Below are 14477 nucleotides of genomic sequence, written 5' to 3' on the forward strand. Positions count from 1 at the left end.
GAATCTCGACTCATCAAGACAAGCACACGTGCCTAACCCATTGGCCTATCAAGGTCAAACCCAGTTGATAAGAGAGCTTGAGCTTAAGGTTTTAGTTCACAGAGTTTAACTCGTCAGAAAAAGCTCCTTGGGCTTTTTTTTTGATAAGTGGAAACCATGTCCCAAGTGGGGACTTTTAGGCCCTCCCTAGGAGGGCAAACGGGAGAGGCCAATAAAAGTGAACATGAGTTGGGCATATTAAGGAAAATTCATTGACCAACTAGGCTAGCCGTCTGGGGTAAAAGCTCGTTGGCTTAGCTCACAAGTAAACGTGGACACCATTTTCACAGCCCGGTAGGCCCGTTAGCCCATCTAGGCCAAGCTTGTTGGAAAAGACTTGGACCTAAGATTTTGGCTTACGGCTTTGCCTAATCTGTCAAAAAAACTTGTTGGGCTTAATCTGCAAACAGGCTTGGACATCATTTTTGTAGCCCAACCCGTCCTGACCCAGGCAGATGCTAAATCTTAATCAAGCGTTCAATACTTCTCGATAAGCTCGAATCCAAATCTCCCTCTAGAAATCCATAATTACACCATTCAAATTCATATTCACTATTTCAATCTGGTTCAAAGGAACCAAAGGGATGATCTACACAATTGTTCTCTAAGCAGTATCTCGCATTGACATTTAGGACATTACTTCATAACTTTTTAGGATGTTTACACATATAGAAACTTTGAAAAATGGACAAGGACCTGTGTGTGCTTATTTAATTTATTTTAAGAGTTTTACAAGAAAATGGGTTTGTAGAAACCTTATTATGCCAATCCCAATTAGCATTACAGACACAGATAGTAACTCAAGACAATTCAACAGCACCTTCACTTGACATCAAAACCTTTATAATAAAAAATAAAAAAAATAAAAACATTCAATTCAAATAGATGATCTATTAATACACCCATAACACCAAGGATCCTCTAAAGGATTTTTTTCCTAAAGTTTCCTAAAGTGGTGTATTGTGTGGCTGAGATTTAATGTTGAAAAATTGATGTGACTTGTCATTAAATCTCAACCACACAATGCACCACTCTAGGAAACTTTAGAGAAAAAAACTTTAGAGGATCCTTACTCCACTGATAAAGTACCTCAGACAATTCAACAGCATCTTCACTGATAAAGTACCTCAGACAATCCAATTTTTCTTTTTTAAATTGAATAAAAAAAAAAAAAAAACCTTTACAAAAAAAAAACATATGCAATTCAAATAGATGATCTATTAATATAGCAACAATTTAAACTAATATAGCAACAATTTAAACTCTTTTCCAATACAACATAGAATAACAACAATTTAAACTCTTTTCCAATACAACAATCTATACTATATAGGGAAAAATCAAAGGACAAAACAGGGGAGTAACAGAATAGAGCATAACAGGACAGAGACACTTACTTTTTTCTTTTTTTTTTATTATTATTATTATGAAAACAGAGACACTTACATAGACTCACAAACAACACAAACAACCCTCAATCCACCATAGCTTTCATTTCTTACGCATGCCGTGGAAGCAGGTCTCTCCTGTTCCCGGCACGGCCCATTCGCCGCCGCCATTCTCGCAGAAGATAACCGATGATTCTCTGATAAACCCAGTTCCACACCATCTGGAACCGGTGGCGAATCACTGCCGACTCGCTTGCCAAAAACAGAGCATACAACAGATAGAATACATGTCTGCCATTACCTGGGAAAAGAATGGAAGTCAAAGACACCGAAGAAACCGAACCAAGCAGCACCATTCCACGGCGAATTATGCGAGAATAGGCCGGTAATCGGAGTTTAGCTTCGTAGGCGAAGCAATACAAGATCAGACTAGCAATGGCAACCCAGATGGCCTTTTGGTGCGTTTCGAATGAAGAAACATTTTTTCCTTGAAATTTCAGTTCGATGAAGTCGAGGAGCACCGGAGCGAGGAAGGCGAGGACAGCGTGGCGGGAAGTGGGCGGGGGCCGGCGGTGGTGGTGGGAGAGGTAGAAGGCCCTCCAGCTGAAAAATAAGACATTGATGTTGTTGTGGTTCATGTCTTGGATTTAAGGCCCTGTTTGGCTGATTATGATCTGAAAAAGATGAATAAGAATGAGTTAGAACACAATGAGAAATATCAAATATCAAATGTACAGAGTATAAAATTAAGAAAGAAGGGAAAGGAGAAGGGTATTAGTATTTTTACCAAGTTTATGATTTTCAATGAATGAGGTGTTGTGTGTTTTCTTTTTCTTTTTTTTATAGAGAGTTTGGTGGTACTAGCTAGAGACAATGTAAATTTACTCTTGGGATTCTGGCTATATAGAGAGGGAAATTTTTTTGCATGGGATGATGAAGAAGAGTATAAAAGAGTTCAGGGGGGGCATAGAGACTAAAATGTAAATGGGCGAGGAAACTTTTCCATGGGTGGGACATGGGAGGGTTGAGAGGCTTTTGGTTACTCACTTTTAAATTGGAATATGATGTCAATAGGTTCATTGAGTTCAATGAGTTAGACCACGTTAGATGTCCAACATTTTTGTATTCGCATATGTTGAAAGTCTTTTCAGACAAAGACAGGTTTAGTTATGTGGACGGGTGACAAATTGACAATGAAGAAAAGAGGAAAAAAGGAAGAAATTATCTAAAAAGCTCATGAGTGGAGACTTGGTTAATTAACTGCCTCAATAATATTAAACATTTAAAAAAAAATTTTTACAAAATTAATCTTGTGACTGAGATTTATTCTAAGCACAGTACCCATAATATAAAAGTAGAATTCATATCAATCGTTTGTTTGGGTAAGATTTTAATTCTATATTTTGAGTTAGTAGATTTTCTGTTCGTCGCCCTCTAATACCATATTAGGGAACAAGATTGTATATATTGGTGATATTATTTCACATATTTTATTTAGTTTACTAGAAATGATCAGATTTACGTAATATTCATTTTTTCATTTGATTCACTAATAAAATGATAAAAAACAAAAAATAAAAAAAAAAGTGTATTACAAGTGAAACAATTTGCAATTGTAAAAACATACATTCTGCTTGGTTTTGGTTTCTAAAATTCACTTTTAAGAAAATTTTTCTTTTTTATTTTTCATATTTTTTTATTTTTACTAAATTTTTTTAATATTTTAAGCAATTTTTTTAATTTTTAGACACTCCTAACATAAATACACTTAAAATGTATAATTTTTGTGAAAAAAATCTTTAAAAAATTCACTAAATACCAAAAATATAAATATATATATATATATATGTGAAAATTCAATATTTTTTGTTTATTTTTGTGTATTTGATAATTTTTTAAAATATTTTTTCACAAATATTTTACTTTTTAAATACATCTTAGTAAGGTGATCTAAAAAAGTAAAAAAAATTACTTAAAATTTTTAAAATATTCACCGAAACAAAAATAAAAAACTCAATTTCTAAAAAATTGAAATCAAATACACTAATAATTGTTCATAAAGATTAATGAATAATTATTTTATTCCATTATATTTCATCAAGCAAACTAGTTTTGACAAAATAACTTAGGTGAAACTAATATTATGTGCTACTTAGACTCCGTTTGTGAAGTGGGTTGGCTTTTTGATTTTTTGGCTTTTTTAATTATTTTAGTCTGGGCTAAAAAGTTTAGTTTGGCAAGGGCTTTTTAGCTTTTTTAACTTTTTTTGTGAGAGAAGAGTGTAATGATTATGGGTTGGATGTGATGTTTTGTTTTTGTGGTTAAAATAATCTATTTTGTCTTTTGTGGTTAAAATAGCTAAAAAAAACTCACTTTAGTTCTGCCCAAACGGACCCTTAACTGAATGTGTGATTACGTATTTGACCTCGGGTAAGACTCTTATTTCAATGATTCAATATAATAATCCATTATATTCTACATATAAATATTGTTGAAAGGACAAATATCTTCTATCTCCATTTTTTTGGGGTCAATCACAGCTAGCCGATGACCAGATCAAGAGGATGTGGATTAGATACCCCCCAATATCCAATGAATTAAAAAAAAATGGGTGTAGATCTTTTTTCTTTTTTTTCTTTTTTTTTAAACATGAAAAAAAGGTTCTGTGGTGTCATCATGATCCCGTTAGACCCTGATTTTAAGGTAATCGGTTGCCAGTCAGGAATTAACCCCTACCAAATAAGGGACCTATCATCAGGACACCAATAGAGTGTGAACACACGCCACAGCAGTAGAACTTGAGTTTTAGATTTGTGGCCCCTCCCAAAAAAAAAAAGTTAAAACTAGAAAAAATAAGTTAATTTTTTTTTTCGTTTAATTACTTATAAGTCATAAAAAAATAAATGCGTAAGAGCATCAGTATCAAGCTCTTCAAAATTTTAGTCAAATTATAACTTAAAAAGCCATTTTTTTATTTTAGTTAGTCACCCCACTGCATCAAATTCTCTATTTTAACTCAATCCTATTAAAATACTTGTTATTCTTTTTTTCTATAATTAAATTGATGAGTTATGAATCAAACAATTCTTATGTCTTACAAAAGGTAAAACTAGAGGAAATGAATTAAAAAAAAAATGTACCGTTGATCGATTGATCGGCCGGACGTCCGGTAACACACAACTCTGCTTATTGTAGCGATGAATAGTACCTCGCTTGTTGTGACGAGATACTGTAGCATTAACAAAATAACTGAACGTATACCGAGTCTGATGGAGCCCATATTGTTATGTTTGAGAGCCTAATACTGATACTCTGAGTAGTTTTATTTTGACCAAGGCCTATCATTAGTGATTGTATATGTAGCACTACATGTGAGGTTGTAGGTGACAAATTTAAAATTCAAAGGATAATAGATAAATTTGTGACGTATATGCCCTTAAAGAGTGACATACTATGAAAAAGTTACGAAAATGTTATAATTTTTTTTGGCAAAAACACAAATTTTATGGTATGTTACATCATTTTGTAATAAAAGTTACTTAGATCTATGGCATGTATCACTAAAATATTATGTTACGAATAATATAGTGCAAATGTTATGAATTATTTTTTATAAATAATGTTACAAATTATTTTGATAAAAAAAATTATAATTTATTATGAAATATTATAATTATAAAACAGTGTATCTAAGAAGATTCAATTTTCGTTGCCACGTTGTGCTTTTATGCTACTTTGGGTGCCGTTTGGAATATTTTTGGTGGTGTTTTTCTATGTGTTTTCTAACGAGGGTTTTTACAACTTGAACCACTCACCGTCTCAACCATGACAATAGTGGTTCCTTAAAAAACATAAAATTTATCAAGGAATGTTACACACACATATATGGAACCTAGGTTTGGGTTAAAATAGTCTTAAATATTAATATTGTGTTTGGTTAAAAAATTTGAGAAGGAATTTAAAAATAGAAAGAAAAAATGAGTGTTAAATTAGTTGAAATGTAAATATATTTTATTCTCATTTTACCTACACTACAAAAAAAATTGTTTTTTGCGACGGCGTTTTGCCGTCGCAAATACTCCAAACGCCGTCGCTAATAGTTTTTTGCGACGGGGATCAGTTTTTTGCGACGGCAGGTGGGGGGTCGCAAGAGAGGGGGTTGCAAAAGGGCTTTAGCGACGGCAAGAGCCGTCGCAATTGTTTTTGCGACGGTAAAAACATTTTTTTGCGACGGCATAATTCTGTCGCCAAAAAACTACGAAAATCTGTTTTTTTGCGACGGTAGAGACTTGCCGTCGCTAAAGTAGTTTTGTCGACTGCCTAATCCCGTCGGTAAAAGCATCGTCGCTAATGACCATTGGCGACGGGAACGTAAGCCGTCGCTAAAGGTCTTATTCTCAATTTAATACCTACCTTTTGCGACAGTATTTGAGCCGTCGCAAAAAGATTAATACCATTTTTTTGCGACGGGGGAGCTCCGCCGTCGCAAAAAAAAAATTTAAAAAAAAAATCCCCGTACAAAAATAATTAAAAATATAAAAAAACCTGTATTAAATGAAAAATAACTAAAAAAAATCTAAAAATTACATAATAATATAAATACATATATAAACAAAAGACGGCACATGATGAACATTCATAATGTTGTTCCATTAATAACAATACAGAAATAAAAATTATACCACTACATAATGTCGCATAATACATACATAATATTGTTCACAAATTTAAATAACATAAATCAAAATCAAAATCAAAACCAAAAGTTTTCGTCTTGCTTCCTTCGTGGGTTCAAAAAATAAAAGCTGGTTATAATCTTTATACGCCCGCATTCCACAAGAAACAAACTGCAACTAAGGAAATATCTGAAAAAAACAAAATAAAAGTAATTAATAACAATATAATGGTGTTAATATTTTAATTACAGAAAAATATAAAAAAATTAACTACTATATAATTACAAAGATAGTTTAGTAAATAATTTTGACTAGACCGAAATCCGACTCTAACTCCCAAACCGGGAACCCGATTCGAGCGCCGTCTTCTCCCACAAGTCTCTCGTGCCTAGGCGGTCGTGTGTGCCAAGTTTCGTGCCAAACCGACGCCGTTTAGTGATTTTGGGGCGTTAACACCTCGAGTTCAAGTTTCTTAAGAAACTAGTTTGCCTAAAGTGAAATCTGGCTCTAACTCCAAAACCGGGAACCCGATTCGAGCCCCGTCTTCTCCCACAAGTCTCTCGTGCCTAGGCAGTCGTGTGTGCCAAGTTTCGTGCCAAACCGACGCCGTTTGGTGATTTTGGGGCGTTAACACCTCGAGTTCAAGTTTCTTAAGAAACTAGTTTGCCTAAAGTGAAATCCGGCTCTAACTCCAAAACCGGGAACCCGATTCGAGCCCCGTCTTCTCCCACAAGTCTCTCGTGCCTAGGCGGTCGTGTGTGCCAAGTTTCGTGCCAAACCGACGCCGTTTGGTGATTTTGGGGCGTTAACACCTCGAGTTCAAGTTTCTTAAGAAACTAGTTTGCCTAAAGTGAAATCCGGCTCTAACTCCAAAACCGGGAACCCGATTCGAGCCCCGTCTTCTCCCACAAGTCTCTCGTGCCTAGGCGGTCGTGTGTGCCAAGTTTCGTGCCAAACCGACGCCGTTTGGTGATTTTGGGGCGTTAACACCTCGAGTTCAAGTTTCTTAAGAAACTAGTTTGCCTAAAGTGAAATCCGGCTCTAACTCCAAAACCGGGAACCCGATTCGAGCCCCGTCTTCTCCCACAAGTCTCTCGTGCCTAGGCGGTCGTGTGTGCCAAGTTTCGTGCCAAACCGACGCCGTTTGGTGATTTTGGGGCGTTAACACCTCGAGTTCAAGTTTCTTAAGAAACTAGTTTGCCTAAAGTGAAATCCGGCTCTAACTCCAAAACCGGGAACCCGATTCGAGCCCCGTCTTCTCCCACAAGTCTCTCGTGCCTAGGCGGTCGTGTGTGCCAAGTTTCGTGCCAAACCGACGCCGTTTGGTGATTTTGGGGCGTTAACACCTCGATTTCAAGTTTCTTAAGAAACTAGTTTGACTAGACCGAAATCCGACTCTAACTCCCAAACCGGGAACCCGATTCGAGCCTCGTCTTCTCCCACAAGTCTCTCGTGCCTAGGCGGTCGTGTGTGCCAAGTTTCGTGCCAAACCGACGCCGTTTGGTGATTTTGGGGCGTTAACACCTCGAGTTCAAGTTTCTTAAGAAACTAGTTTGCCTAAAGTGAAATCCGGCTCTAACTCCAAAACCGGGAACCCGATTCGAGCCCCGTCTTCTCCCACAAGTCTCTCGTGCCTAGGCGGTCGTGTGTGCCAAGTTTCGTGCCAAACCGACGCCGTTTGGTGATTTTGGGGCGTTAACACCTCGAGTTCAAGTTTCTTAAGAAACTAGTTTGCCTAAAGTGAAATCCGGCTCTAACTCCAAAACCGGGAACCCGATTCGAGCCCCGTCTTCTCCCACAAGTCTCTCGTGCCTAGGCGGTCGTGTGTGCCAAGTTTCGTGCCAAACCGACGCCGTTTGGTGATTTTGGGGCGTTAACACCTCGAGTTCAAGTTTCTTAAGAAACTAGTTTGCCTAAAGTGAAATCCGGCTCTAACTCCAAAACCGAGAACCCGATTCGAGCCCCGTCTTCTCCCACAAGTCTCTCGTGCCTAGGCGGTCGTGTGTGCCAAGTTTCGTGCCAAACCGACGCCGTTTGGTGATTTTGGGGCGTTAACACCTCGAGTTCAAGTTTCTTATGAAACTAGTTTGCCTAAAGTGAAATCCGGCTCTAACTCCAAAACCGGGAACCCGATTCGAGCCCCGTCTTCTCCCACAAGTCTCTCGTGCCTAGGCGGTCGTGTGTGCCAAGTTTCGTGCCAAACCGACGCCGTTTGGTGATTTTGGGGCGTTAACACCTCGAGTTCAAGTTTCTTAAGAAACTAGTTTGCCTAAAGTGAAATCCGGCTCTAACTCCAAAACCGGGAACCCGATTCGAGCCCCGTCTTCTCCCACAAGTCTCTCGTGCCTAGGCGGTCGTGTGTGCCAAGTTTCGTGCCAAACCGACGCCGTTTGGTGATTTTGGGGCGTTAACACCTCGAGTTCAAGTTTCTTAAGAAACTAGTTTGCCTAAAGTGAAATCCGGCTCTAACTCCAAAACCGGGAACCCGATTCGAGCCCCGTCTTCTCCCACAAGTCTCTCGTGCCTAGGCGGTCGTGTGTGCCAAGTTTCGTGCCAAACCGACGCCGTTTGGTGATTTTGGGGCGTTAACACCTCGATTTCAAGTTTCTTAAGAAACTAGTTTGACTAGACCGAAATCCGACTCTAACTCCCAAACCGGGAACCCGATTCGAGCCCCGTCTTCTCCCACAAGTCTCTTGTGCCTAGGCGGTCGTGTGTGCCAAGTTTCGTGCCAAACCGTCTCATATTTTCCCACAAGTCTCTTAACTTACAACGTAAAGAATGCAAAGATACATTTTATACCTGATCTTCTGGTGGTGGTGTATATGGATTCTCATCTTCTGCAGATTCCCTAAATGCCCGGTGGCCACTCGATGCATCAGGAACCTATGATAGTCAATGCATAATGTGTTAATCATATTCGAATTTTATACATAATCTTGTGTGAAAATTGAACTATCAAACAATTTAATTTATATCGAACCTGTCTGTTGGGATCCACACTCGCCCCCTGTGACACAAACGCCATCATCTCAGCTCTCATCTGTTGTAAATGTGTAGAGAACTCTGCTCGCAGCTCCTCCTTCAACTCATCCCTTAGCTCTGCACGAACCTGCTGCGTGATCTGCTCAATAGTCGATGGTTGGGGTGTTGACTGTGATGGCCCAGCACCATCTTTATACACCGCTCTCCGAGGCACAATTCTCCCGTATGTGCGACAATATCCATGTCCGTCATGACCTATCAACTCATGGAAAATGGCATTCCTAGCCTCCAAAGTCTGACCATCCTCAGGTAGCATAGAGAGTTGACGATTAAACTCATCCTGTATTGAATAAGACATACAAGTATATGCCAAATTAAGATGGTTGACACACATAAAATAAACTTCAAATACAATCAAAGGTGTTTGGAAACTACCAAGGTCTGGATAACCTCTGGGTCATCTGCTCTACGTGTCATAAGCCAAACATTCATCTTATCAGTAGACTTCCCGTTATTGGTCATCTACATTTTTTTAGAAATATAAAAATTAGAATCCAAATAATTTGCAAATATTCGATGTTTATTTATATACAAAAATAAAACAATAAAATGTAAACCTCATGTCGTATCTGAGAGAAACTAGTACGCCCTGTGGTATGAGCTATGCCGTGAGCTCGCCGATTTTTAGCATTCCTACTTGCAATTTTCTATAACAGGTTCAACAAATGTAAGTATGTAAATATGATTTGTATGTTTACATATCATAAATATAACTTATTTGTATACCTCAGCATCAGAAGTACGCCAATACTCCACAAGTTCTTCCCACTGGCTTGGCACAATGTGCAAAGGAACATCATCCTTCAGATTAGGATCAGAACTTCTAGGCTTGAAATACTTAACCTTAATCTTGTTCTTGTGATCCTTCCATATGCTGTTGCAGTTTTTCATGCAGATTGGCTTGTACTCCTCTGGACATATATTCAAATTGTCCTATAAAACACAATTTCAAAGTGTAAATAATAATAACACAATTTTGGAATTCGAATTTGTGGTCAAAAATATACTTTTACCTTCACATCCTTCTAGATAGCATCAACAATATCATCAGGCACATTGTTCCAGTCAAGAAAAGTAAGAGGAACAATGTTACCATTCCGCACAATGATGCCAAGTTGAGTAGTTAACTTAGCGACGTTATCCCCTATTGGGCAGTAATTTTCATCAAATTGTATGTCCAGCTTTTTACCAGTACCCCACTCTTTAATGCCCTTGGCACATCCTCTACCACGCCTAGTCGAGATTGATGAAGAACTAACATGACCTGCGAGATACAAAAACAATAAACAATATGCAACGGTAATAAACAAATGCAAATTTAAATTATGTGAATACAAATCGAATTCTTATACCTGATGTAGGCTGTGAAGAAGACGAAGGGTCTGCAAAATTCAATGAGAATAAACAAGTTATATATAATGAGCATAAATAAATGTATGTTTAAATAATTTTCATACAAAAAAAATGGCAAATTTATATACCTGCGGATAGCTCATAAGCTGATGACTCTAGTCGGGATGCTAGCTGCTGTGGTGCCACTGATGGTGGACGCACCGATGGTAGGCGTGGGGGCTGAGTACATGGTAGCTGCTGTGGTGCCACTGATGGTGGTCGATGCGGTGGTACTAATGGCCCCTCAGATGGTGGTGGCACTAATGGCCCCTCCGATGGTGGCCGATGTGATGCGTCCTCTGATGGTGGTGCTACTGATGTCCTGTTATGTAGCACATCAGACATCATGCGCCGGGGATGATCAGGCTTCCTCTTCCTTCCCATAATAATCTGCAAGCAATATAACATTAATTGACATTAGAAACATAGACAATGGGTTGTCATCAACTATAATATGACATTAATTGAACTAATACAATTACAAAGACAAAGTAAATTAAGAAATTGATGATTAACTACAACCTTTGCCTTAATTGAATTACTAATGTTGATTAAATATCAGCCTATTTGAACATCAACTGTTTCCCCTTCTGCGGCTTCCCTCACCCAACCAACTTCTTCATCACGAAGCATTATATTTTCTTCCAATTGTTGGCTTATGTATGGCTCGATTTGTGGATCAGTCGAACTCATATCAAATAAACCTCTTTGAGACATCTTCACCACGACTTGCCAGTCTGGTTGTAACGGGTCTGCAACGTACCAAACTTGCTCTGCTTGGGACGCCAAGATGAAAGGTTCATTGGTAATTCGATCATCTCGGTACAACAAATGATTGAAGTTTACCAACGTGAAATTGAAGACATCTTCTTTTTTTCCGTGAATATTGTCAATCCAATCACACTTAAACAGCACATGTTTCTTCTCATTGGAATATCGAAGCTCAACAATATCTGTCAATTGTCCATAATAGTACACAGACCCCACACGAGGATTCTTGTCTTTTCGACTAGCATAACTTATGGTATCTGCCTTCAAAGCTACACCACAATTTTGTGTGGTTCGACGATCATCCATGGCCTTTACTCGATACCGAAACCCATTCAGTATATACCCGTTGAACCTCCTTGCCAGGTTATGAGGACCATTTGCCAATAGAATAATCTCTTCAGAAAATATGACATCAGTAGTCCTTCGCAAAGTTTGGACCTATTTAACACGAAAATGTAAAATTTAAATGTAGTTCGACTTAAGTAACTAGAATCTATAGAGTTAAATACATACATGTTCCTTGAACCAAATGTGAAAAGTTTCAAAATGTTCACGCCGAAGCTGATGATCGTCGACACGAGGCATTTTGAGCTGAAGTACTTCAAGGTGTTTGCTGTGTAGATTGAGATTTTAGCAATACAAAAAATTTTGTTGAAAATTCAATAAAACATAATAACATATTGAGTGAGTGACTTAACCTACTTTATGAATGGTTGAACCGCGCTTGTATTGAATAAGATGTATCGATGAGCTTGTACCCAAGAAGTATTATCAAGATAAAAGCTTGTGTTTTCACCAATAGCATGACCCAAATTATCAGCACCACTATAGTTTCTCACGGGTCGACTAGATTTGGTTTCCACATCATTAAGATATTGTGCACAAAAATTCATGCATTCTTCCATAAGATATCCTTTAGCAATTGATCCTTCAGGATGAGCTCTATTACGCACGTATTGCTTCAAAGTAAGAAGATACCTCTCAATTGGATACATCCTTCGAAACTGAATCGCTCCACCCAATAAGGCTTCATCAGCTAGATGTATAGGCAAGTGCTCCATTATATCAAAAAAACTCGGAGGAAATATTTTCTCTAGATGACAAAGTGTTAGAGCGATACGATCTTGAATATATTGCAAATCCGTCGCACGATTCACTTTCGAACACAATTGTCTAAAGAAATTGCTCAATTCAATCAAGGGTTCAATTACATTCTTTGGTAACGATCTTCGAATAGCCAATGGAATAAGTTGTTGCATCAGAATATGACTATCGTGGCTCTTAAGACCCCCAATACTTCTATCATGTGAGCGCACACGACGTGATATATTGGATGAATACCCGTCGGGAACTCTTACTTCCTTCAACACTTTCAAGAACAAATCTTTTTCATCCTTGGTCATCGTGAATTGTGTTGGTGGTAAATAGGCTTTATTCGACCCTCTTAACTGCAAATGTAGGGGTTTTCTAATATTCATATCTTGTAAATCACGCCGAGCATTAACACCATCCTTCGATTTTCCTGCAACCCCTAATATTGTCCACAACACATTATCACAAACATTCTTCTCTATATGCATCACATCGAGGTTGTGTCTTATTAGATTGTGCTCCCAATATGGCAATTCATAAAAGATACTCTTTTTCTTCCAACTATGGGTGCGATGTCCAACTTTCTCCTTCTCTACCTGTCTCCTATGCCTCTCCTTATGGTCATCCCTCTTGTATTGGGTTAAAATACCCTCAGATTCTAATTGTAGCAACATCTCAGTTCCAGACAACAATTTTGGTTTGAGTCTGACTTCCCGACTACCATCAAATGATACTTTATCCTTCCGGAATTTATGGCCAGTAGGTAAAAATCTGCGATGACCCAAGTATGATTGTTTCCTACTATGCTTCAACCAACACGATGTAGTTTCCGTATTACAACAAGGACATGCATATTCGCCTTTAGTGCTCCATCCTGACAAGTTTGCGTATGCAGGAAAATCACTAATTGTCCACAGTAAAGCTGCATGCATTTGAAACATTTGATTTGTTGATGCATCAAATGTTGACACACCCTCATTCCATAGTTCGTTCAACTCCTCAATTAACGGTTGCATATACACATCAATCTTGTCACCAGGTCCTTTCGGGCCGTCAATAAGCACGGACAAAATTAGAAATGGTTGCTTCATGCACATCCATGGCGGCAAGTTGTATGGAATGAGCACAACAGGCCAAGTGCTATGAACTATATTCATCGTCCTGAATGGGTTAAAACCATCAGATGCTAAGCCAAGCCTTACACTTCGGCAATCATTACTAAAGTCAATATTCCGACGGTCAAAATCTTTCCATGCAAGGGAGTCAGCAGGATGCCTGAAGACGCCATCATCAGTTCGTTCCTCTGCATGCCATCTCATGAACTTGGCCGTCTTGGATGACATAAACAACCTCTGCAACCTTGGCTTTAAAGGAAAATACCTCATCTGTTTTGCAGCTATTTGTTTGTCACCTTTGTTAGGACCATTTGAACCACCATCACCATTTGATTTCCATCTAGAACTGTTGCATATGACACATTTATCAAGATTGGCGTCCTCGTTTCGAAACAACATGCAACTGTTGGGACATGCATCCCACGTCTCATACGTAAAGCCCAAATCTGTTGTGACCTTTTGAGCTTTATAATATGAGTCCGGTAGTTTTACACCCAACGGGAACGCCTCATTCAATAACTCAAGCAACATGTCAACAGACTTGTCTGTCCACTGATTAAGCACCTTCAAATGTAGAAGTCGAACAATGAATGACAAAGATGTGAACTTCTGACAACCCGGATACAATTCACTTTGTGCATCTTGAAGAAGTTTGAAATACTTTGCAGTCTCTGCATTTGGACCGAGCTGGGATTCAGATGCATGGGGATCAGGCCCCTGTGGGTCATCACCCTCAACACTTGTACCGGCATGTGGATTTCCCATAGCCCCTTGTATCATTCCAATCATATCATCCCCAATGTCTAAATTAGCTAATGTTTCATTCTCTCGATTTCCATGTACAGATACGTAAGATTCCCCATGATTAATCCAATGTTTGTATTTTTTAAAAAAACCATTCAAAATCAAATGCTCCCGTACACCCTCTCGTACAAAATAGTATCGATTCTCACACTTCC

General features: G+C 38.4%; 1 protein-coding gene across 1 annotated transcript; it reads right to left on the reverse strand.

The window, feature by feature from the left end:
- Positions 1 to 839: 839 nt before the first annotated feature.
- Positions 840 to 11433, reverse strand: LOC145802661 (uncharacterized). The gene is made up of 11 exons (XM_082895422.1): positions 11063 to 11433; positions 10630 to 10930; positions 10501 to 10530; positions 10162 to 10412; positions 9875 to 10081; positions 9706 to 9795; positions 9524 to 9610; positions 9087 to 9428; positions 8906 to 8989; positions 1542 to 1679; positions 840 to 878 (listed from the first exon to the last, which is right to left on the reverse strand). Exons 5-11 carry the CDS (start codon positions 10037 to 10039, stop codon positions 840 to 842), a joined length of 945 nt encoding a protein of 314 aa, XP_082751548.1. The 5' UTR covers positions 10040 to 10081; positions 10162 to 10412; positions 10501 to 10530; positions 10630 to 10930; positions 11063 to 11433.
- Between the last annotated feature and the right edge of the window lie 3044 nt (positions 11434 to 14477).

This window comes from Camellia sinensis, chromosome 11 (assembly GCF_055761805.1).
Source record: "Camellia sinensis isolate YWXY chromosome 11, ASM5576180v1, whole genome shotgun sequence".
In the NCBI taxonomy this organism is placed as follows: Eukaryota; Viridiplantae; Streptophyta; class Magnoliopsida; order Ericales; family Theaceae; genus Camellia; species Camellia sinensis.